This window comes from Sphaerodactylus townsendi, linkage group LG09, assembly GCF_021028975.2.
Source record: "Sphaerodactylus townsendi isolate TG3544 linkage group LG09, MPM_Stown_v2.3, whole genome shotgun sequence".
In the NCBI taxonomy this organism is placed as follows: Eukaryota; Metazoa; Chordata; class Lepidosauria; order Squamata; family Sphaerodactylidae; genus Sphaerodactylus; species Sphaerodactylus townsendi.
The window spans coordinates 85,173,429-85,197,936 of record NC_059433.1 but is presented as its reverse complement, the minus strand read 5'-3'; the positions used below and the strand labels follow the sequence as shown (position 1 = coordinate 85,197,936).

General features: G+C 40.7%; 1 protein-coding gene across 5 annotated transcripts; it reads left to right on the top strand.

Annotated features, from left to right (window-relative positions):
• Positions 1-454: 454 nt before the first annotated feature.
• Positions 455-22,001, top strand: FZD6 (frizzled class receptor 6). 5 transcript variants are annotated; one of them, XM_048507757.1, is made up of 7 exons: positions 455-572; positions 1,646-2,005; positions 8,530-8,726; positions 10,128-11,145; positions 12,745-12,893; positions 17,012-17,455; positions 18,394-22,001. In XM_048507757.1, the coding sequence occupies exons 2-7, from the start codon at positions 1,826-1,828 to the stop codon at positions 18,557-18,559; spliced, it is 2,154 nt and encodes a 717-aa protein (XP_048363714.1). In that variant the 5' UTR covers positions 455-572; positions 1,646-1,825; the 3' UTR covers positions 18,560-22,001. The 5 variants fall into 5 exon arrangements, with proteins under 5 accessions (XP_048363714.1, XP_048363716.1, XP_048363713.1 ...); XM_048507759.1 differs by lacking the exon at positions 455-572 and adding an exon at positions 637-765 and having other exon boundaries at positions 17,012-17,375; positions 18,394-18,538; XM_048507756.1 differs by lacking the exon at positions 455-572 and adding an exon at positions 638-765.
• The last annotated feature ends 2,507 nt before the right edge of the window (positions 22,002-24,508 follow it).

Sequence of the window (24,508 nt, the reverse complement as noted above, 5' to 3'; positions counted from 1 at the left end):
AAATGGCAGATTAATCTACAAAGATACTGTCACCTTTTCGTGGAAAAGAGTACATACTAATTAACAATTTACTTCTTTTATGGATTGTTTACATTTTGTAAGCCCACTATCTTCCAACGAAGGACCTGGACTAGTAAAAAAAATAGAATTACTGCCGCAGGTTCTAACATAACACCAGGAAACTAACAGCGGAATGAGTAAAGTCCAGATTTCAAAGAGAGTCGGCAAGCCTATAAACATGCGCTCCCCCTCCCCGCTATCTAACATGGTACACCCAATTCCCTTTCTTCTGTGTTCAGACCGGGAGAAAGGATCCGTTTGGATTGCACCATCTTGAGGGAAGAGGGGTGCGTGGGAAAGGGAGACCTAAAACGAGCCGAGCCTTCTGAGGGCGGAAGGTGTACCAGCCCCGCCCCCTCTCCCTTCTCACCGGTCTTTCAAATCTCGCGCGATTTCACCTCCTCCCCAGCTTGGCTGCGATAAGACACGCCACTTCAGTGTCGGTGAGGAGCTACTCCCCGGAGTGAGCGGCGTGGTGCGGCTCTCGCAGCCGCCGCTTCGCTGTTCCTCAGGTGAGGAGGGCGCGTATCGTTTGCGCCCGGCCCAGGCCTCGCTAGTTTCTTCTGCGCGCCTCCCTCCTTCCTTGCGGGTTTGTGTGAGGGGGCTGCGGCTCCGGCTTCTTCCATGGGTGGAAAGTCAGGTGGCAGAGAGGTTCTGGTCTTGGAGCGCCTGATAGTGTATTTACTTGGAAGTAGCCCCAATTAGGTTAGTCTTACTTGTAAATCACAGTGCGTAAAAGATCAGACCGATTAGTTGCGGGGGGGAGGGGTGTAGTGGGAAACTTCTCAAAATCTTCCGGTGCTCCAATGCTGCACATTATCCTTCGCAGGCAAGGCAAAGATGTGGGTTTGGGGGGAGCGGGAATTTATTAGCATATCGAAGACCTCCCCCCCCCCCTTCAGTCATTGTCTTCGAAAGAAAGGCTGGGATTGGAAAACCGGTTCCAGCACAGCTGCAAGGCTCCGGGAGCACCAGGTGCAAAACATACCAGACACCTGAAGGCGGGGGGTGGAGGGGAGTAGGAAGGAAAGCGTACTTCTTGGCCGGTCTTCTAGTAGGAGGCTCTTGTGCCAAATGCGTGTTGACAGCTTAATTGGTATCGGCATTTTTTCCTCTCTGTGGTTATTTGAGGGGAGGTGCAAGTTGCGGAGAACCCAGACTTTGGTGAGAAATGGGAACAAACTGAACGTTGTAAATGGTTTATGTGAAGAAGGCATGGTGCATTCTAGTTGAGCTCTAGGTACTTGCAGCCATGGGAAATGCCTACGTAACATGTTCAGAGGCTCTGTTGTTTATTTGTTTTTGTCTTGAGAATCAGTTTGTATCTTTCAAGCTGTTGGAAGTGCTTCTGGGAAATTTATCTGGTGTGAGTGATTCTGTGGTAGAAGATTTTGATATAAAACTAACTGATATTAATTGAACTGACCATGTCTGGTATGGCTGTCAAAAACTGATCTGTCTTCTTTTACAGTGAAGGGTATATTTTTGACATTTTCTGTGAATTCTATGTAATATTTATAAAATCTCAAGTGGGCCACAGCTTTATCCAATTGTTACTTTTTTGTTCCTTTATATTTTGTAACAGGGAGAAGGTTAACGTTCCAGTATGAAGAAAAACACAGTTTAGTCTGCAGCTATTACTGCTTTTCTGTGTCTGAGCTATGAAAGGATCGGCATACTTTTCACTGTGTTGGCCTTCCCTGTGAAATGAATATCACCTGGGACAGACTGTGAATATGTGCTGAAGTCAGAAATCTCTGGGAAGATGGGGATCTTAGTATATCTTCTGACTTGGAGTTTAATCTTAAAACTGATATGCGGGCATAGCCCCTTTACATGTGAACCTATAACTGTTCCAAGATGTTCTGAAATGGCCTATAATATGACATATTTCCCAAATATAATGGGACATTATGATCAGGACACGGCAGATAGACGCATGGTGGTGAGTTGTTCTTTTCTGAACTATATTTTGCTATCTATCACAAACTATTTTCCATAGTTTAACATTTGGGAGAAAGATTGGTTCCTTTCATAAAGTGTGCTGCCATGTTATAGACATTAGATTTTGGGGGAGTGGTGTGCTATGAGAATTTGAGAAAGTAATTTTGCCATAACTTGGTGTTTGGCACATGCTTTGCATGCAAAACATTCCAAGTGAATTCCTGGTACATCTAACTAAACGGATCTATGATATCAGAGTTCGGAAAAACATCTGGCCTCAGTCCCTGTGGCAATTGGCCATGCTGGCAGGGGCTGATGGGATTTGTAGTCCATGAACATCTGGAGAGCCGCAGGTTGCAGACTCCTGAACTAGCTAGAGGGGACAATTCTAGATTACATGGATAAGTGATCTGACTTTTTAAGGATCTTAGCATGCAGATCTTCTGACACTTTTTTTGAGATTTGGGGATTTCATGTGGGTAGCCATGCTAGTTTGTTGAATCAATATCAAACTAGAGTCCTGCGGTGCTCATGGGTCAAACAATTCATTCCAGATAAGCTTTTGTGAGTCAGAGCTCACTTCATACCATGCATGATGCAGTAAGACTAATGAAGTTGTATTAAAGGTATATATTGCATATTTGTATGTGGTTTTGGGGTTTTTGGACTCTTGTTACATTATTTTCTCTAATGTAATAGAAAGTTTTGGAAAGAAATTCTAATTTAACTCTTGTGGAAGGGATTTTATAATCTGTTCATGAAACACTACTTCACAGAGAAGGTGCCTCTGCAATGAAAAAATGAATTTTAAAGCATTCTTTTGTGCCTTCTTGTAATATAACTGACATGTCAGTGCATGTAGGAATGCAAAGCAGCCCTGTTCAGTGTGTTTGTGGAGGCAGTGTCAAGGATACAGTTCTAAGCAAATTTTTGAGGCAGTTCTATTGAACTCAGCGGGACTTGCTTGTGAACAAAACATCCATATTTACAGTGTAGTCTTAAAACCATTTTTCTGGAAGTAAGGCCTGTTGAATAGACTTACTTAGGATGACCGTGTTAGACTGTTAATGTATTACATTGATGTATGGGCTTCCCTTATAAGAAAGTAACCATATACCTTTTCTTTTCCTCATATCCTTGCTTTTCATTGTTAAGAGAAACATTCCTGTGAACAACTAATATTCTTAGTTTTGTGTGTTGGCAAAAAACAGCTCAAGGCAAGACATACCTGTGCAGGGAAGGTTTTTTCTTTCCTATAAGAACATAAGAAGAGCCCTGCTTGAACAGACCAGTGGTCTGTCTGGTCCAGCTTACTGTTTCACACACCTGTCAGCCAGCTGCTCTGGGGAGCCAAAGCTAGCACATAGGCCAAAGCCTTCCCTGATGTGACCTCCTTGCATTGATATGCTGAAGTTTGCTGGCATCTGTATATATTTTGCCTCTCTATGCTGAAAGGTCAAAGAAGTGGGAGCTTCTTCAGGTAGCTCTTATCACCAGCATGGCCAGAATCTCTTTGACTTCTGGAAGCAACTTGTTGAACTAGATAGGATTTTTGTTTGGTCCATAAAGAGGATTTTCTGTGTTCTGTGCAGTTGTACCATCCAGTGACAATGGGAATAGTGGGTGACATTTCTCAAGTGATAATCTTTTGTTTTTGCATAATGCTTTTTTGAATGTTCAGAGTACTGCGTGTTGGTTTGTTTTTCATCACCCCAGGTTAAAGTAGAGCAGTATTATACCTGAAGGATTTCTAAGACCATCTGGAAAGTTCATGACTGATTAAATTTAAACATGGAATGACCTGCTTAACAGCTCATTTTCTTAGCTCTTCTACTGTCCATGAAACTGGAAAAACTTTAGTAGTAATGGTGCCTTTCCTGAATTTCTTATATAGTTCTACTTAATGATTTTATTTTATTTATTTCATTTAGTAAATTTCTATCCCACCCTTCAAATGCATACCAGGACAGGGGCAGGTTGCATAATATAAAATGCATTACCATAAAACATCATCGTAAACATATAAAATCTCCTAAAAACAATCAAATCAAATTTGGGCTGCAGATCTTTTGCCTCTGCATCCTTACAGCTGAGGATTGATTATATGGTCATTAGGTCAGGTTACCAGTTGTAATTGTACCAGCAGTTCCCTGAGTGGGAAGTGGAGACTGTGAAGAAAAAAATATTTAAGAACAGTATGTGAGTGTAGTCATAGAATCCAGATAGGATTTTAGCTAGACCAGTTATAGGGTATAAGTTCACATTTTCACTTGCAATTTTGAAAACAAAATTGAAAAAAATAATCTACCTGCCAGAGCACTCAGGGGGAGTGCATGAGGTTAATCAAGTTTTTTTTTTACAAAGCCTGCAAGATGGTGACCTTGGTTCAGTCACCCAGAAAGTCTAATGCGTGTGGAAGGATTTGAACCTACGTCTCCCTGGTCCAAGTCTAACATTTTATCTACTAAACCACACTGACTCTATACCTTCCTTTAGGTCACTAGATTCAAACCTAACTAACAAGTTCTGCTGTAACAGAGTTTCTTAACCTCTTAATTTGGAAACTACTTACCGAGCTTAATTACAGAGTAGAACTATAAGTCCTGTTACCCAAAGTAGAGGCTTTTAAAAAGTGCTTTGAGCATGGGCCTGGTGTATTCGAGGAGGTGTGTATGTGTGTGTTGGAAAAACACTCCTTCCCCCATTGTTCACTTCATTTTGAGGGGAGTGAATAGTACTGTTAGCTTGAAAAAACACAGTGGAAAGTCAAAATCCAGCAGTTTGTACAGTGTCCAGCTGCCCTCAATGCTCTGACCCTGGCCTGTGGGATGCTCTGTCAAATGAGACCAGAGCTTTGCGGGACTTGACACGGTTTCCCAGGGCCTGTAAGATGGAGCTGTTCCACCATGTCTAGGGTTGAGGGCAACAGCGGTATTTCCAATAGAACTGGCCTCCCTGCTCCCCATCCTTTATTTTACCTTATTCCTTTGCTCCTTAGCTAGTTCGATTTTACCATCATGGGTTACCATACCAGGAATTGAAACTGTTTGAATTTTAATATTATTGACTACTGTAAGGGGAAGGGCAGCCTATAAATCCAAAAAATGAAAAAATCTAATTGTGGTGATCAGATGCTTTTGCTGTTGCATGTTGCAAACCAGTTTTTTAAAATAATGTGCTTGCTCATCTGTTTTCATGTCGAGTGGCTGTCCTTACAGTTCGTACTGTATAATCAGTGCCCTATCTTCTTCCTTGGTCTCCTGCTTGTGCAAACATGACTTATCTTAGAATGCACTTAGTTTTCAACTAATAGTAGTCCAGTAACTATGATACTCTTTAGCTTTCTCGGATCTGCTGCTGTGACAATAACATCTTACACTTGAATCAAAAAGTCATATCTGAAATCTAGTAACTTTGCTAGTTGTCCAACTCATCTTCTCTCCCCATCCCTCTCAAGTAAGGATTACCTGGTTCGCTATTAAGCTCGAACTGATGTAACCGTAGTTGGTATTTATTTTAAAAGTCAGCTATGGCTGAATGGGATTGCAAAGTCAGTTCAAACGTAGCACTTGGTGCTACGTTCACCATACTTAGTGAAGGGGTATAAGGGGGAGCAAGAAGGAAAGGAAAGGCAGGCAAGGCTTTTTCCTGGGCATGGCGGGGGACAGTATGTTTTTCTGACATCAGAGTTCAACAGGGGTGTGTTTTCCTGAATGTGTGTGCTGCTGATTATCAGGAGGTGGGGGCTTCTCGCTTTGTATGAAATGAACTTTCCAATTGGCTAATGGAAAACAATGTCACCTAGCAGAGCTGTACAACGTGCCAGGATAAAAGGAAGCTGTGCCTATTTACTGATGGTCACAGAGTACAACACATTTTGCATATTTCTATGCATGTATAACCTAGTACTGTGATGGCGAACCTATGGCACTCCACATGTTCATGGACTACATTTCCCATCAGCCCCTGCCAGCATGGCCAAATGAACATCTGGAGTGCCATACGTTCGCCACCACTGGCCTAGTATTGTAGTAAGGAGCTTCTGGACATTTCAGCTTTCAGTAGAAGGAAAACATCTAGTATGAATAGAATATTTAATTGTATGTCATGGTTTCTAGAAAAAAACGACTTCAGCTGCTTAGATGAGCGAGCACTTGCATGGATATGGTGCCGCCTTAAGGAATAGGAGTTCTGGTTGTTTAACTTTCTTGTAAAAATTATGGTATCTCCAAACATTAGAGTGGGGTAGACCCTGTGTGAGACCCAGTATTTACCTCATAAGGAACTTCAGTGAAACTGGAGTAAATCTGGAATAAAAGAGCCGTGAAATCAAGGGTGGCAATTCCACTCAGTTGCCTTGCTTTCAGAGCTTAATTCTATACCTTCTGTCTGTGTTGATGGGATTTGGAATGTATAGATTTACCCACCTCTGCTCACAAATCTCTTGGCTGTCTACAGAATCATGCAAGGGAGCTTATAGGGTCCTCTGTTTGGATAGTTGTTCTCCTTAGTGTACACAATCCTCCGGGTCATGGCTACAGTGCTGAACCATGCAGGCCACTGACACTGCAGAGGAAATAAACAATGGCTGCAGATTGGGTTGACAGAAGTAACTAGTCTCATGAATTCCAGGGAGACCTGCCCAGATGGGAGAGTGTCGTGTGAAATGAATTTAATCTCAAGTAACCAGTCACTGTGAACAGCCCATCCCTGCTGACTTTGCGCTGTCAAATACAGGCCTGTAGATTATTGCTAGGAGAGCTTGAACCTGAGACTTTCTGCTTGCTGAACTTGTGCCAGTCCCACAGTGTAATACTACAATCTTTGCAGTTCAAGTATGTGTGGCTGGAGTCACAGAACACAGCCCATTATTTCCTCTTGGAAAAGTTTATTTGCCAAAAATTTGCATTTTCTAACATTAATTGAAATACCCTTTCTCTAAAAGCCAAACACACTATCCACATAACATAAGGCATGATCTAATCTTCATATTTGACAGGAATACCAAATATGTTCATTTACAAACCAAGAGATAAGACTTCCCCTAGACAAGATAAGAACCAGATGGAATTACTTTACTGCTATGTAAATCTGTCATCTGGCAGCAAATACTGTCAACAACTTGGAACTGGTGAGTGAGCATCTGCTGTGTAATCTTCAGGGCCATTAAGTTGATGAGACTTCAGTGCAGTAGCACAAAGGTGATGAAGATGTTGATGGCCCCCAAGCAGATGAAGAAAATTGTAACCTATAGGGAGGGAAAAGGCTAAATGGTTTTGTGTAAGTGTATCATATTAACATAATGCACACATTAGAAATGGTAATCACTAAAAAGAAAAGGGAAGAAATGAAATCCTGCTTTCTGTGAAGTGGTGAGCACATCTGTAAGGGTATGTGTGACAGTTCTCTGGCTCGTTATAAAAGCTAGTAGTTCAGATGGTTCTAAAAGTGGCTCAAGCAATTTCATGGAGTTGTCAGTTATGTTGACTGAATGAAATGTATATGTTCAGAGGCAGAAAATGAGTGTGGAGGAGCAACAACATGGGAAAGTCTTGGACTCAAACATTTTTCTGCTTCAGACCAACATGATTACCCACCTGAATCACTTTTTACTACATCTTATTTGGGATCTACTATGGCTCCTAACAACATCAGCATGTTTGTAGTAGCAGTTCAAGTGGGGGTAGTCTCAATAAAATTGGCTACTTAGGTTTGTTTTTTTTACTTAGCAAAGCTTGAGGAAGATGCTAATTACATGTACTGCAGGGTCTGCCAGAGGGACATGTGATGTCACATGTCTCCGGGTGCACACCATCTAATCACGTGGGCGGGGGGATGCCAGGCCCAGGCCATGCTTGCTAGCTCCAGGCGGTAGACCTGGGTGCCTTGCCGGCTTCGGGCAGTAGACCTGGGCACCTCACTGGAGGGGGTGGGGCGGAAAGATTTTGCCCCGGGCTCCATTTTTCCTAGATATTCCTCTGATGTACTGTGTATGTTTGCTAATCCATGTTCCAAGCATTTCCCCATACTCATTTTTATTTTAATCTATATCTAAATACATCTCTTGTTTATATTTCATAAATGGAGATGGGCACAGCAGGTTGGAGCCAATGAAATTCTACTAGTGGTAGATGCTTGCTGATGCAGATTTGTCTTTGTTCCTGCTTTTCCAAGGAACCACTGAGAACTCTGAAAAGCTAATTTCAAATAGTCTATCAATCCAGCATCAGTTTAAAGGCTACTCCTGCCTGGGTTAGGGGTGAAAGCAGTAAGAGAAGGACTGTAACAAGGCAGGCAGAAGGAGCAGGAATGGGAATGAGAGAAGAAGACGGGAGAGTGTGTGTGTGTGGCAGACCTGAAACATCTACCCCACATACAATCTTTGTAATACCTCTGATCAGCATCAAGCCCATGTAATTTCTATATGAAAAAGAATGCAGGCTGTGCTAGTTAAGGTCAGCTTTGCTTAGCTTTAAGGCATTTTGAAAATATTTTTGTAACAAAATGTTTCTTTCCCCCCCAAAGGCATTTGTTCCTCTTTTGAATATTCCGTGCTCTCCTGATGTCCGCACATTTTTATGCAAAGCATTTGTACCTTCCTGTGTGGGAAACAATCATGTGCTCCACCCATGCCGAAGCCTTTGTGAAAGAGTGTACTCGGACTGTAAACAACAGATGGACACTTTTGGAATTCTGTGGCCTGATGATCTTAAATGTGACAGGTACAAGTTTTCCCATTGTCTTTTTTCTTGACGACTCAAGCATTTCTGGGTTCTTAGTAAAGCCTGTTAATTCCCAGAAATGATCTCCACATAACTTACAGCCTCATCCAAACGGTGGGACACCTGGATGAGGTGCTGCAGTCATGCCAGCCCATGGCTCCCAAGGGGGCTGTCCGGTGGTGTGGGGATTCTAAAAATGCACCTCCCTGTTGCCAGAAAGCTTCCATTGGGCTTAATGGACTTACGCAACTGAAAAGGGGGTGTAAATGCAAAGCCCTAACTGCCTGTGCAATGGCCCTCCAGCTATACCCCAGACTACCCCTGCTACACTGGGGGCAGAGGTGCAGGTGCAACATTCAGCATTGCATCCGATTACCAGGGAGGGCCACAACGGCCACATGCCAGTGGATCTGCCCCTCCACCAGGGCAAAGTGACCTAGGGAGAGAAAATCCACTGGCATAGCCCCATGCCACTACCACCATGAAATCCCCCCTCCTTTGTACGGGGTCGTTAGAGAGCACTTCCTTCCATTTGTTTTGTCTCAGATTGGTAGAGCAGGAATTGTCCCATGTCTGATCCCTGTGGAACTTGATGCAGTTCCGCGGGGCTTGTAAGATGGAGTTGTTCCACCAGGCATATGGTTGAGGCAGCTCTGATAGTACGATGTAAGTGGCTTCCGCCTTCTCTGTTTCCCTCAGTGGGCTTTTTATCAGGGCCAGCATGGGATAAAGTAGGTAATAAGCAAATCACCATCTGGGGTTTTCTGAATTATTTATGATTTTATGCTGAAGTGTACAGGATCATTTGGCGCCCTATTTTATATTGTAACTTTTATATGTTGCGAGCTGTCCTGAGCCCGCAAGGGGAAGGGTGGCATAGAAGTTTGATTACTTAATTAAAATACAGGTTTACGATAAAACGAGCAAATTCAAACATAGCTGAGTTCTCTGGTGCTGAAAGTTATAAAATTCTCAGAGCAGCTTACTTGGGGGAAAAAAATTCCTCTTCACCACTGCCTTTCTTAGTATTGTTGGGAATGTTCAGCGGTACTCCAGATAAATGTTGAACCTCTAACTCCCAGAATATGGTGGCTTCATTGTCCTGAGATCCGAGGAAAGAAAAGCCAGTTATTGCTCTCTAACAATACATTTTTGTTGTTTTGCAAAGTAGATAATATACATAAGCATTTTTTCTTGATTTGCCAAGTGATAACTGAAGGAAATAACTTGCCATTTTTGTTCAACAATTTACATCATTTATTATAAGTTTTGCAGTTGATAGATTGTGTTTTTACATTATTCTAATCTGTTTTCAGACTCTAGGAAAAATAGCAGTAAATGATACCCAGAAATAGTGGGCCAGCTGCGTGGCATTTCTGAATTTTTCTCTTAACTTCTCAGTTTGCCAGATTGTGATGACACCGTTCCTGTCACTGCGTCTCCACCCATGAGGACATCTGGCACTCGGAAGGCTCCAGGACAGCCTAGAAGGGACTATGGTTTTTGGTGTCCACGACACCTGCAAACTTCCAGTGGACAAGGGTACAAATTTTTGGGAACCGATCAGTGTGCGCCTCCATGCCCCAATATGTACTTCAATGATCACGAGCTGGATGTTGCCAAAAGCTTCATTGGGATAGTTTCTATTTTTTGCCTTTGTGCCACCCTCTTCACATTCCTGACATTTTTGATAGACGTTAAACGGTTCCGGTATCCAGAGAGGCCAATAATATATTATTCTGTTTGTTGTAGTGTAGTGTCTCTGGTATACTTCCTTGGATTTATTCTAGGTAATCACATGGCCTGCAATAAGGGAGATAAAAAACTACGAATTGGTGAAACTGTTGTTCTTGGTTCTCAGAACAAGGGCTGCACAATTGTTTTTATGGCTTTGTATTTCTTCACAATGGCAGGAACTGTTTGGTGGGTGATTCTCACAGTTACTTGGTTCCTAGCTGCTGGACGAAAATGGAGCTGTGAAGCTATTGAACAAAAAGCAATGTGGTTTCATGCAATTGCCTGGGGCATGCCTGGCTTTCTCACCGTCATGCTTCTTGCCATGAACAAAGTAGAAGGTGACAATATCAGTGGCGTTTGTTTTGTCGGTCTCTATGACCTGGATGCTTCCCGATACTTTGTTCTGCTGCCCCTGTGCCTTTGTGTCATTGTTGGTCTGTCTCTCCTCTTAGCTGGCATCATTTCCCTCAATCATGTACGGCAGGTCATACAAAATGATGGCAGGAATCAAGAAAAACTAAAGAAATTCATGATTAGAATTGGTGTCTTCAGTGGCTTGTATCTCGTACCACTGGTGATGCTCTTAGGATGTTACATCTATGAGCAGGTATACAGAAAGACCTGGGAAACTACATGGGTCGCTGATCACTGTGATGAATTCCATATACCCTGTCCTTATCAGGTAAGGGCAAACTACTTGCAGCATTTATGCTTTAATAGCAATTATTCTTAAGGTATATTACTATTGTGTGTGCACAGTGCTAGAACTTTGTTTTATCAGCCACAAATGTGGTATTACCGTGTTGGGCTTCATAGACCACTTGACTCAGAGAGAGGTGATTATGAAATGAACCTCTGGGCTGCTAAGGTCCTTTGGGGGAGAGTATTCCTGTACACACTGGTCAGTATGCATTTTGTTATCCAATAGCTTTCTCCTAAGAAAAGTAAGTCTGTGTCTGCATATGGACATACGTACTTCAGAATGTGTATGTTGTAAAAAAAAAACCAATCCGAAATGCCTTACTGTTGAAGGTACCTGTAATGGTGCATGGTAAAAAATCCTAAACAGGGTTGGATACTCTGGATCTCTCCTACTAGTGGGAACAAATTGCTGCAGCAGAAGGGATCTTCTCCTGATTCAAGATGCTGAGGAGGGCGTCTGAATGACTTCTGCTGGAGGAAAGTACCTTCACTGTGTAAACATACTTTTTATTAGGAGTAAGCAAAATATCACCAAATAGTGAGTGAAGACTTTTGAGTTGCCCAGAACTTTTGATTGGATTGGGTGTTATGTACAGAAGGTGCAGGGTGGGGGTAAGTTTTTCAGGGCATGCTGGAGCAGAAGTCTGCAGTTGGTTGTTTTCACTTACATACCCCTGAGTGAAAGAGTTGGAAAGAAAATTGTTTTAATCTGTTTGTTTTTTTTTTAAAACAAAGCTAATACATTGATAGATTAATGCTGTGAATTAGGGCCGGAGTGAGGGGAACTATGCCCGGGGCATGCATACGCCCTATGCCCCTGCCATGCCCATGCCCGTCCTGGAACGCCCCCGGAATGCCCCCACCTTGCCCCACACCTGCGCGTGCCCGGTGCATTGTCCACGTCCCCTTGGCGCTACGCCACTGGTGTGAATTTTAAATCTATCTGCTCCCACTGAAGTTAATGATTTGGAGCAAAATTATTTTTGGGACTGGAGCTTAAAGATGCTTTTCTTCCACTACAAATAAGTGGTAAAATGCTAGTGAGTGGTAAGCAGCAAAAATAAACTTTTCTTATCCAGATATTTTGCATACTTCATTGATCTGTGGGTATATCTGCAGCTTTGAATTTTGTGCCAGATCTGTTTCTTTCTTCTCATTGTTAAAGAGCTTCCCTTGGGTCTCGCTTAATTTGGGGAAAGTTTTGTGAAAATATTTGAGTTGGTGCAGTATGTGGCTGTGTTTTTTATTTGTCTCTAGTTCTTTCCTCTTGCACTGTCACTTTTTCCCCAACATGCAGTAAAAATGTGCTTTAAATCTTTTAAGCTTTGGTCTGAACATGAGATTTAATGTTAAGAAATAAGTAAACATGTGAGTTTTCTGTTTCTCAGTTGCAGTTTCTAGAACAACTGAAAAATAATGGTTTATATGATATGTATTCGTTTATTTTAGTCCTGAATGCATCAGAGCTGATGTCATGCTAAAGAGTATTGTGGCACCATTGGTTTTTGTGCCATGAAATGTAAAGCAGGAAATCCATTTTTTTCTATTGTATTCTCATTGAATGGGTATTGTTTTCCAGGTGAAAATGCTAAAGAGACCAGAAATAATTTTGTTTCTGATGAAATATCTGATGACCTTAATTGTTGGCATATCTCCAGTATTCTGGATAGGAAGTAAAAAGACCTGTTCCGAATGGGCAAGTTTCTTCAACAGGAATCGGAAGAGAGAGTAAGACTTTTTTTTTTCTGGCTTGCAGTGGCAGTAGTAGTGCGGAGATTATTTTGAAAGTGCCTTTTACTGTTAGACTTGCTAGTAACATATTTTGAAATTTGGTATTTTTATGTGTATGAAGGATACAACCAAGCGTCTCTGTTTTTCTATTAAGTATTCATTTTAGATCTCTTCCTAACTTAGCTGAAGGAGTGCCATTATGGACAAACGTCCTTTTGAAAGTGTAGTATCATTTTAAAGTGATGCCTCCTCTTGCAGGAGTTTGGATCTACTGCCACTTCCTCCCCTCAGCCGGAGGACATCTTGTGGGTGTTTCCCATGCTGCATTCTGGGAGGCAGGAAATGATGTCTGTCTTCCTCTTCTCATTGCCATGGGACTGCCCTTTCTTCAGTCCTTTTCTGCCTGTGAGGGGTGAAGCAGCTAATTAGTGTTACCACAGAGTAACGTGTTTACTAATAGTAAGCTAATAAGCTTGAGCCAACAAGAAATAATTAAATAAATAATTTTTATTCTAAACCCTCAGAGGGTCTGCTTTAGAATCAGAGGAGTCGCCCTGAGTATACAAAAGTCACAGTTCTTATAGGATAAAGACAGCTGATGCATCATAAATGTTGCAAAGCCAAACCCTGTCAATTCATGACGTTTCAATATTCCCATCATGGCGATACATTGTTAAATAGCATTCTTAAGAATATAGTTTCTCACATGGCTTGACTCTCTTTCTTTGCTTTAATTCTGCTTTGTCAGTTATTTCTTCTTTTTCTACACTACCACACTTTCTCAGCTCATTGCTAAGTAAAAGTATCTTTTCTTTGGAATGTGGGAAGAGACAATAGCGGCTGGGAAGAGACAATAGACAATTTCCTTTTTCTCTTTCTCTCTCTTTCTCTCACTTTCTCTCACTTTCTACCACTTTCTATTTCCTTCTTACTTTCACTCTTTTCCTTCTGTGCCTACATTAGGATGCAGCGTTTTCTTCCTTACTCTCGCCTCTCTCGAACTCTATCACTTTACGTTTGTCTTCCTTTTCCCCCCAACCCCCAGCTGCCCCCCCCCCTCGTTCCTTGGAACTGTTTTCCCTTCCTTGTGTACTAGCAGCAACTGGAACAAGGATCACTCTTTTTCTGCCTGAACTCATGATTTCTAGATGCCCTTAATCAGGAAAGTAGCTATATTAGTCTAGCCAGGCATATTTATTTGAGATGATAAAGGAAACAATTATAAACTGTACTGTCAAATGATAGTACATATTTGCGATGGATCTTTTAAAAAATCACCATTATCTAGCAAAAGAAAACACTACCAAGCAGCTGAATTAGAATTCATCAGTATATTTGACATTGTCTTCCTAGGGCTTGGGCTTCCTCAACTATCATAGGTATTTAAATATTTTAGTAAAATTAGCTAGATTGTACTTTTTCCACTCTATGCTCCTTGTATCTCATGGCCCTTTGACCTTTATATTTGCATTTTTTCATCATAAACTCATTTGTATGTCTGCGTATATTCAGATGTATATTCTAATCCATGAAATTTTATGGTGGTAAAATCTCGTTAACCTTAAAACTGACACAAGCCCTCTGTTCATTTCAACGAAGTAATTAGTTTTTAAAGCAACATGTCCTTTGTAGTAATCAATCAGTAAAGTAGACCACCTTTGCAAGACAAGGGACTTCTTACCTGCAGCATCACAGCTGTGGCTTAGTCAGACATTTAAGCGTACATTTAGTTAGGCAGATGGTCAAGTAAACAGTAATAATGGTAATGAAGTGCTATCAAGTTGCAGCCAACTTATGGCTGACCTCTCGTGCGGTTTTCAAGTCAAGATATGAGCCCAGATTTTTATTGGTCTTTGCTGTCCTCTGCATAAAAACCTAAGTTTCCCTTGATGGTCTCTGATCCAAGTACTAACCATGGCTAACCCTGCTTAGCTTTTAACTTCTGATGAGTTTGGGCTGTGGTTGATCATCTGCTGGCTTTTTATTTTCAGCTGTAGGCTGCTGTTTTTCCCTTTTTCTTCCCAAAGCTCAGAGGGATAAATTCTTTTGGAATCTGCAAGATATTTTATACAGATACCCACGAGAGGCCTTTAGATCAGGCCTGAAACTTCTCTTTCTTTCGTTTTCCTGTTCTTTTTTTAAATGTGCAACTATGATAAACAGTCTTGGTGAATTTGAAAGATTGCACGCTGTTTTGTGTTTTGATTAGTCCTAATAAAAGGTATTATGTGGATTTGGTAATTTTTCTTTGGACCCTACATGGCTACTTGCAGTCTCAAAACTGTTCTATCCAGATGTTTTTCTTTGTAGTCTGCTTTATTTACATGAATTATTTGATTCTGGCATATCTTTCTGAAATCTTCCTTTGAAGATTCTGATTTCCCCCCTCCTTTAGATAATTCTTTCCTGGAATTTCTTAGAGGAAGCACGTAACTCAGTTTGAACTGGCTTATTGAATTTTCCTTGCGCAGTTATAAGTAGGTTCTTTGTAGTCTCCATTTCCATACTTTCCCATACCCATCCTGGATTCTTAATGTGGCTTTTAATATTCCTGTATTCCTTTGGACTTCTCTAGTAAAACCTAACGAGCAGTTGCTCAGCTTCCTCAGTCTGCATTCCTTAACAGTGAACGTATAGATTCCGTTCCCTGTCCCCTCTTTTTCCAATCCTGTACAATTATTTCATATGTTTTTACTTACTGGATTTCTACCTAAGTGATTAACTGCACAGATCTATAACCCTTTCTTTCCCTGTTGCAGCTATTTTACTGATACTCACACCTTTATGTAACTGCTTCTGATGTACTTTTTTTAAAAAAGCTTGCAAACACCCAGTCACTGGCTGACTGGTGTGATAGCATGTGATATTTATGAATGTTAGAGTAGATGTCTGAACTGTGCACATTTTTGTAAACAGTGCAGACTCTGTGAGAAGAAACAGATCAGTTTTGATTGAGTGGGGAGCATTTGGAGACGGGAACAGCTGTATAGGGCATAGGTGTGCATAAAGATCAAGGATTAGGAAGCAAGCCCAAGTTAGGTTAGTAGGAGGGCTGCCCTAACACAGGGAGGCAGTGGTCTAGGCACGGAGGCAGGGTAGGCAGTGGTCTAGGCACAGAGGGGCTCTGCTGTGTTTGTAAGGAAACAAGAGGATAAAAGCTGAGATTTGGAAGGCACAAAGTTAAAAATTCTGAAACAGAATTCTGAGAAAAGCAAAAAGGTAGAAGGGCAAATTACTTCCCCATTAAGTTGGGAAATTCACTGCTGCAGGATATAGTGTTATTTAGATGTCTTTTACAGTATTGAGACAACCCATGTAAGATAAATGTATAAATTAATAATAAATTGAACCATCATATTCAGAGGCTCTGCATATCTGAGTCAGTTGTAGGGGGCCAAGGAATGACTGTAGATCCCTGCTTTTGGGGATGAGCAGCCAAACTTCAGATCAGTGGTCCATCTAGTCCAGCAGCCTGTTTACAAGAACAGCCAATAAGACACCACAGCTGCTCTCCATCTAACAGAGGCAAAATGCCTCTGAATTTTAAGATCCCATTCAGTTACCATAGCCAGTAGCCAGCCCCAATTAAAATTAATCTAAGACAGTGTTTATCACCACATCTGATGACTTGGCCACTGAGAATCTGTATGTTTTGTGCTTCAGTGTATAATACATTGGACATGTTCTGAAATCAGATTCCAGCTCAGAAACATGTTCACTGAATGGCCTTGGGCAAATCTGTCTCTCAGCTTCCTCTTATTTATTCCACACCATACATAGGTGACTGAAGAAATATGTGCCTTTTCAGTATGACTAACAGACTCAAGCATTCACCAATGAAATTTTCATCCTAAGTGGTGGAGGGAAATAAAATTAGTAATTACCCAGCTCATGGCTCTTTGGGAAGATGACAAATAAGATTGCATAGCACTTTGCATATTAGTTTTCTCTAAGTGAAAAAGACGTGTCCCCATTTTAGTAGATTTGTTCCATATAAATTAAAATTGCATAGGGTGCGCTCTGGAATTGTTTGAAATCACGGGAAGTTTTGGCATTGTTTTCCGGTCTCACGGTTATCAAAACATCTTCTAAATTGACATACTTTTTTTCCTCAGTCCAATCAGTGAAAGCCGGAGAGTGCTGCAGGAGTCGTGTGAATTTTTCCTGAAGCACAATTCTAAAGCTAAGCATAAGAAGAAGCACTACAAATCCAGCTCCCATAAACTGAAGGTGATCTCCAAGTCCATGGGGACCAGCACAGGTGTTACCACCAATCACGGAACGTCCGCTGTGGCCATCGCAAACCATGATTATTTAAGCCAAGAGACTTTTACTGAAATCAAGAGCCTTCCGGAAACATCTGGGAGAGAAATGGAAGCAGACGGGGTGCCCAGCCAAAAAGGGGAGAAGGAAGGATGTGCCGGCAGTGAGCAGAGTGCATTGCAGACGTCATCTGGCTCTAAAGTAGCCTTGGAACAGGTGGGAAAGAGGAGGAAGGCAGACAGTGCACAGGATATGGTCAGCTTATGTGGAAGCACAAGGAGGATGGCTCAAGGAAGGTCAGGCTCTCCATTTTTAAAAAAACTTGTGCATGCAATTCTAAAAGATGATGCCTGTACTTAAAAATAAAGGCAAAAGGAATATAAGTCTTGTAAAAATCATGTGACTATCCCATGAAAGCGTGTGCAAGAGGCAGGTGGTTGCATTGGTCTGTTGAGGTCAGTTTTCTTAATGAGACATCTGCAAAATGAGAACTGAAAATCACATAGAGTGATTTTCATAACTAGCAGGCAGTACCCAGTGTCAAGTATGGAACGCCAATAAAGTGCTCAATATGGGATCAGTATAGAAGATATTAGTAGTATGGTGTCTAAGTGCATTGGGAGGTAGATTATTAAGTAGGGATTCTGAAACCGTGACAACAGTTAATGTAGTCATGCTGGATTTGGATATGAAAAACCTGCCTTCATCATCCCGTAGCGACTCAGTATTTCATTTGCCTCGATGATAGTTGTTTAAAATGGGATCCATCTCACAGGTTCGAATGAGCACAAACAGCATAAATATTGACAAAGTGGATTGTTTTCTAAACTACATTTAAATTATGAGAGTAAGTTAGCATTGAAATGGCAAATAAAAAGGTTTTTATGGTCACATTTTATCAACCTGAAGCTCCACCCTCTCTAGGCCATTTCGAACCAAATTGTGCCAAATCATTCGTTGGCAGAGATTGCTTTCCATTGATTTCCTGATCTGGGCTTCTTTACTTAGGGAATAAATATGTAACAGGCTGCCTCAGTATGGTAGATGATGAGTCTAGCTAGTTATTCTGTCTACTCATAGGTCTGCTACTTGAGATCTTTATCAGGATATGCAGGTGACTGCACATGTAATTTAAGCAGATGAGGTACATCTAGCCCAGTGACTAAAAATTGGTTAATTAATATTAATGTCTGGACTGTTTCAACAGAGAACCTTTCTTCTTATGTATCTGTAGGACAACTCCTAAAAGTGACGTTACTGAAGGTCTCCCACTTCAAGTCAGTCATCCACGTCTTGATGCTTTCCAGCCAGAGTCTGCCAAGGGTTCAGTCTTGCTACTGCCTCACTTGTCTTCTGATTCCAGAAAAGCTCCAGAGTCTGGTAACAGTTCAAATGCTTAAGAAAATGGAAGTATTTTGTTGATATATTCAGTTTCTGACACTGATTCTTTGTTACACTGGAAATGACTACTACTGCATTGTGCCTTATGAGGAAGCATGATGCTCTCTGTTTGCACTTCAGGAAAAGCAAATTTTTGTATTGGGAGGAGGCCTAGCAATTGTTTTCTGTTTAAACTCCAAGGAATAAGCCTAAGACAGAAGATGAGCAACAGGCATGTTACCATTTTATAAGTATTGTGTTAAAGTAATGAGGGGAAGGGTTCCATATTTTGGAAAGGGCAAATTTTATTGGTTTCAGTTTTTCCTGTTAGCAATATTTTTATTGTTTAAATAATCTTTATCATAAACCCCTTTGTTGCACAGGACAAAAATGTAGGGTTTTTTTACAAGTAAGGGTTGTGTGCTGTAACAAAATAATGGAACTTGTCCCGTACAAGCAACACCTGGAGCTGAGATGTTACCCTCTGCCTCCTTTGCTGTCTTCCAAGTCAGTTGTCTCTAGCGTGCTTGTGAGGGGATCTCTGGTCCTTTCCTGTTACATAATAAGGCTGCTGATTATTTGCACAAATCTCGATGCTTCCTTGGCACAAAGAACCACGGGATGTTGCTGAGAAAGGTGCTCTCCTTCTGAACCCACCAGAATTGTGCAGCTGCTTTTTTTTTACGCACTACAGCTATGTTGCATCAAAGACACTGGGCATCTTTGGTGTAGACATTTCTGTCAAGAATTTGGGTCATCTTCAGGAGAACTTTTTAAAGCATTTGTGGATGCTTGTATGTTTCTGGGCCATTATTAAGGTTTTATGCTAGTTGATACACACTGAATGGAAAGGGATTTTGGCAAATACTTTTGTACAACTGAAAGCATAGAACTGCTGTTTCTCTTGCACTACAGAAGGTGTATTTTAAGCTAGTACATACCTCATTCTTTCTCTCTCTCTTTTTGCTTTGCTAGAATAATGATTTGAGGGAGGGAAGAGAGGCAAATAAGTTATTGTTCAGCAGTTGTGAGCAATAACATTATATGCACTTAGCTTTGGCACTGACATTTCTATTCTGATATCTTCAAATTTAATGCCTAACACAACCTATAGATAACTTTCAGTTTTAAGGTCATTTATTCTGCGTAAATGGGCATTGCAGTCCATTCTTTTTTCTTCTGTCTTCTTTCTATCCAGGCATAGAATATACCTTTGATAGACAAAATATGTCCATGGCTACAGCTTCAATCTAAATCTTTTGTGGGCTACAGGTTTTAATCTAAATCTTAACAAACTCAGCTTTCATTTTTATAAGCAGTATTTTATTCTATGGATTTAGGATTTGAGTCTGTCTTGAACATCGGAGACAAGTGTGTGATTCATCAGAGATCATACAATCCTGGCTTTCAATTTTATCAACTTTACGTCTCATTTCATTAAGTTTTAAATATTTGGGGCCTGTGAGTACTGTATTTGTTTTATCTATTGGTAACAAAACAATTCCTGTGCCTGTTCATAGAATATCAAGTTCAGCTCCATTCATATAGATTTGGATCTCTTAGTTGCTTCTTTCATTCCAGTAGTGTTAAATGACCCCTGTGTTTTATAAAAAATTACTCTGCTTAAAAAAGAGAGAAAATGTCCTTTAGAAGGTGGTTGTGTATACAGCCTTTAATGAGCTCATTAGATAATACTCAGTGGGTTGGATCCAACTAGCTTACCCCACAGGTGATCATCAAATAAAGTTATGCTGGGGACTGTGGGGTCTGCATGTACATAAGGCAGGTAGGATGGGGACTGTAGTCAGAAGGAATAACTGATTCTGAGGGGGGAAAAGCTTGTTGGATCCAACCTACTAGGCTTGTGGTTCCATATCATTTTCTTACTGTACTGGCCTAATAGGTAGTGATATAAATTAAGTTTGCCTTTACAGTTAGTCTAAATGTTTATCTTCACTTCCATCATGAGTTACTAGTGGAATCTCCTTTAAGACTGTGGAGTCCAAAGCTCATATTTAAATTCAGTTGGGTTTCAACTATCAGGAGATGCTACTTGTGTGGCCATTGTTCATATTCTGTGTCAACAGCTTTATGCTGTGTAATCCTAAAGAATGGGGCCAGAGCCCTCTCATTAAGGAAAAGTGGCCATATGCTCAGCATGGCTGAAGAAACTGTTCAGGGCACATCATTGAAACCTGAACTGGTAGTGGCAATAAAGCTGGATCATGTTGTCTTTCATGTGGACAGTTCTGTTGAGTGTTTTCTACTAACTGAGGTTAGGATTGCTTGTACACCCCTTTGGTTTGGCTCATCTTCTAACTGCTAGTAATGATCAGGGAGTTGGTTGTTCTGAGGCCTGTTCACTATTTGTGCCAGTTGGAGAAGAGATACTAACTTTCAACTCCCCCCCCAATTGCAATGAGCAGTTGACAAGCTTATAGGCAGAGAGATAAGACACCAATCACTTTATTCTGCCTCCACTCCAAAGTTGAGGTGAGGAAGGGGAACTATCAATATTTTATCTCCTGGTCTGCAAGTTTTTCTTGGTTTCACTGAAACTGGGGCATGGGTGGATCAGAAGCTGGCTCCAGCTTTTAGTTGCTCCTGAAACTTGCTTGTGTCCCAGCACAGCAAGGCTGGGATATCAGAACCTGACCCCCAGCTTATCTCCTGAATGAGTGAAGTGTCGGCTTCTGACCCATAGAGCAGGTGTAGACCTGTCTAGCAGCTGTTGGAACTGTTTGCTGCAACATGAACATGGACCTTGATCAGCTCATGCTCTGATCATGAGTGCTGAACAGGGAATGTTCAACTGCTGAACAGGTTTGCTATAAAATCTGCAGCATCCTTAAATGAGATCAGAGTGATCTAATTGGGCCCTTACACTATGGAACTAACTCATTTATGACTGTTTTGATGTATTTACTACAATAAGAATCTGAAGTAGAATGCCCGATTTGATTGTACGTGACCCTATTTTCTGCTTTGTTCAGCTATTTCAAAGAAAAATCGTATAACTACCAAGTAAATAAGGAAGGTACTATTTCTAACAGACCAAAATTATCTCCATGGTGTGCTGAAATTTAAATGTCTTTTATATTACATTTCTACTTGTGATAACTTATTGCCTTAAACAAAGATCATTGGTGTGCTTTCTGGGTGCTTATTTTAAGCATATGATAGCCTATCCATCGTAGGGCTAGAGGAAGTTCATCTTAAGAATCTTTCCTATAACTTGTGGCTCTTTTGTTGGAAGACTCAAACTTTTTTCAGTGGTGTGATGGCAAGACACATGTCTTGCAGTAACTAGAAAAGACTGCAAATGTTGTAAATGTTACTTGAGAAAAACAACTTGCTTGTTCATTCTGTTAACTGACACTCTTGTAAATTTAAATTTTTGTACATGTTTTTAGCAACTGTATTTTTACTATCTGGGTCAATAAAGTTTTCTACACTGTAAAAGAGGCCACACGTGTTCTTATTTATAAAAAGACCGGAAAGGTAACCATTAAGTTAGATAATGATGGGATTGTACTGAATAAAGGAAAGTCCATCTAATTTAGCACAGCTGGTTTTCAACAATGGCTACTCAGACATCTCCGGACGTTCACAAGCAGGGTCCGATTGAAGTGACTTCCCTTTGCTTCCGATATGTGGTGATAAATTGATAAAATTCCATTTTATCCACTGTGTCTAGTAGTAATTGATACAGGACTACCTTCCCTTAGATGTATAGTTTTTAAGCATTAAATTGCAAGCTAATGGTCATTGGCACAACAGTGTGTTTAGTAAGTTGCTTATTCACTCATGTATATATGAAAACAGATCTATCAGGTCCTTTATTATAAGCAGCCAAAATATCACTGTGTGCGTTCTTCTGAACTTGTATACTGTTTGGTGATGGTATGGTTGGTCTTAGTTTTAAAAAAAAGAAAATCACATGACTTTTATGTTTGATTTTTCCGTGGACCTGTGCCAATGGTTATTTTTGTTTGTCCATATTACAGCCACACTAGCCATAATAATTTCCCTAGATCATTCTTCCCAAAATACATTCTTTTTGTTTTTGCTTAAACTGTAAAGGTGTGGCTTATTTAATTTATTGTATTGTATTTGTACCCCATCCATTCCCAACCACAGTCAGTCTTTAGCAAGTCTTTTTTCGGTTTTTAGTAGAGAAGGTGATGTACTCCCTGATTACTGTATTTTCCCTTTTGTGTACTCCCCCCCCCCTTCTGTGATTTGTTTGTGAATGGCATATTCAGAATAGAGCAGTGTCCTAAACTCTGCAGGCTTGGGGGGAATTTCTATTGCCTGAACCAATTCTTTGTAAACAAATTCTGTGTTTACAGTTCTGTATAAACTCCTATGTTACCGAAGTTAAAGTTAGTCTAACCTCTTGGTTAGACTAATGACTGTATGAAATTTTTCATTTCTTCAGCATCACTTTAAACCCTGACAGAATTTGAACACCTGCAAAGAGCAAAAGACATAAGAGGGATGCAGGTTGTACTACTTTGAAACCCGTGGACTGTCTTCAAAGCAAAAAACAGAGCCCGCTCTGCAAACTGCTTTTCAGAGGAATACAATGTACTGCTTCAAGGCTTTACTTAGTTTACCTGATGCAGCAAAATGAAACATGCAAAGCAGTGGAAAATATAGTAGCTGAGCAGGAGGAAGAATCACTTTTCCTTTTGAAGTCTGACCACTGGCTTTCAACACACGATGCCATTAAAACTCCACATCACAGGAAAGCTCCATGCCCATCAGCTGCTATGGGTGCTCGGTTCAGCGGTGCTTTGAAGACACAGCCTGTTTTTTGTTTGGCTCTTTGGAAAAAAAAACTCTTGCCAATAATCACTTCCTACTATTAGCATGCAAAACAAAAACAAATACTGGGAATTTGGGGCTTACAGTACAGCTTTACATAAACTCAGTTTTGCATCCTTTTTTCTCTTGTTTATTTTTCCTGGTCACATTTTCTCTTTTGAAGAGAAAACTGTATGCTTGCTAGAATCTTGCAACTGAACTGGTTAATTTTTTTTTTTTACAAATTATTTCCTTATTTTTATTTCATGAGCTTTCTAATCTGTACATAAAGATACTGATTGAGCTGGGGTGGCATATACACGTTTATCTTTCCTAAATCGCTATGGAAATTAGTCCATCTTCTGCCAGTTCAGAAGTTAAAATGCTAACTTATGCTTATTCTCTAGTCCAGCACCAGACTTGCTGACATTAAGAGTTCACTGCAGGTCAGAAGTGAAAAGTATCAAATATATTTTATACTTGTGCTGCACATTGTTGGGGGAACTGCTGTGAATGACACTGACTCCAGTATTTCCACAGTTGAAATTCTGATTCTCAGAGATAATTTTTCCTCTGTCTCAGAATGATGTGGATGGAAAATTATCTCAATTGTGTTTCATTGATATGTCTATTAACCTACACCACTCCTTTTAGTAGAAAGCACAGACTTAACACAAGTGAGCAAGAACAGGTGGGAAGCACGTGATCACTATCCACATAACTATAAAACTGTAAAACGCAAAATGAACAATTTTTAGGGTGTTTTTGAGAACTTATCAGACGACAAAATTATAGTCATAAACAACAGACAGGCTTTCGCTGGGGTGCTGTGTGGTTTCCGGGCTATATGGCCGTGTTCTAGCAACATTCTCTCCTGACATTTCACCTGCATCTGTGGCTGGCATCTTCAGAGGATCTGACAGTAGGAAAGGAAAGCAAGTGGAGTATATATATATATATATATATGAACAGAATTTGGCTGCCAGTTTTGAAAAACACTAGACAGTGACCAATCTGCTCCACACAAACACAGGATGACTATAGACAATAACAATCAAAGGGAACAAAGGCCAGACTACTTCTATTCAAATGCCTCACCTATTGACCTTGCTATCTCCATTGTTACTCACATGCTTCACTTCATTGTTACTCACTTGCCA

Excerpts from the sequence above, each read along its gene's own strand:
- FZD6 (XM_048507757.1), top strand. The coding sequence starts at position 1,826 with ATGGGGATCTTAGTATATCTTCTGACTTGGAGTTTAATCTTAAAACTG. Across the intron at positions 2,006-8,529 it reads CGGCAGATAGACGCATGGTG|GCATTTGTTCCTCTTTTGAA; the intron begins GTGAGTTGTTCT and ends TCCCCCCCAAAG. Across the intron at positions 11,146-12,744 it reads ATATACCCTGTCCTTATCAG|GTGAAAATGCTAAAGAGACC; the intron begins GTAAGGGCAAAC and ends ATTGTTTTCCAG.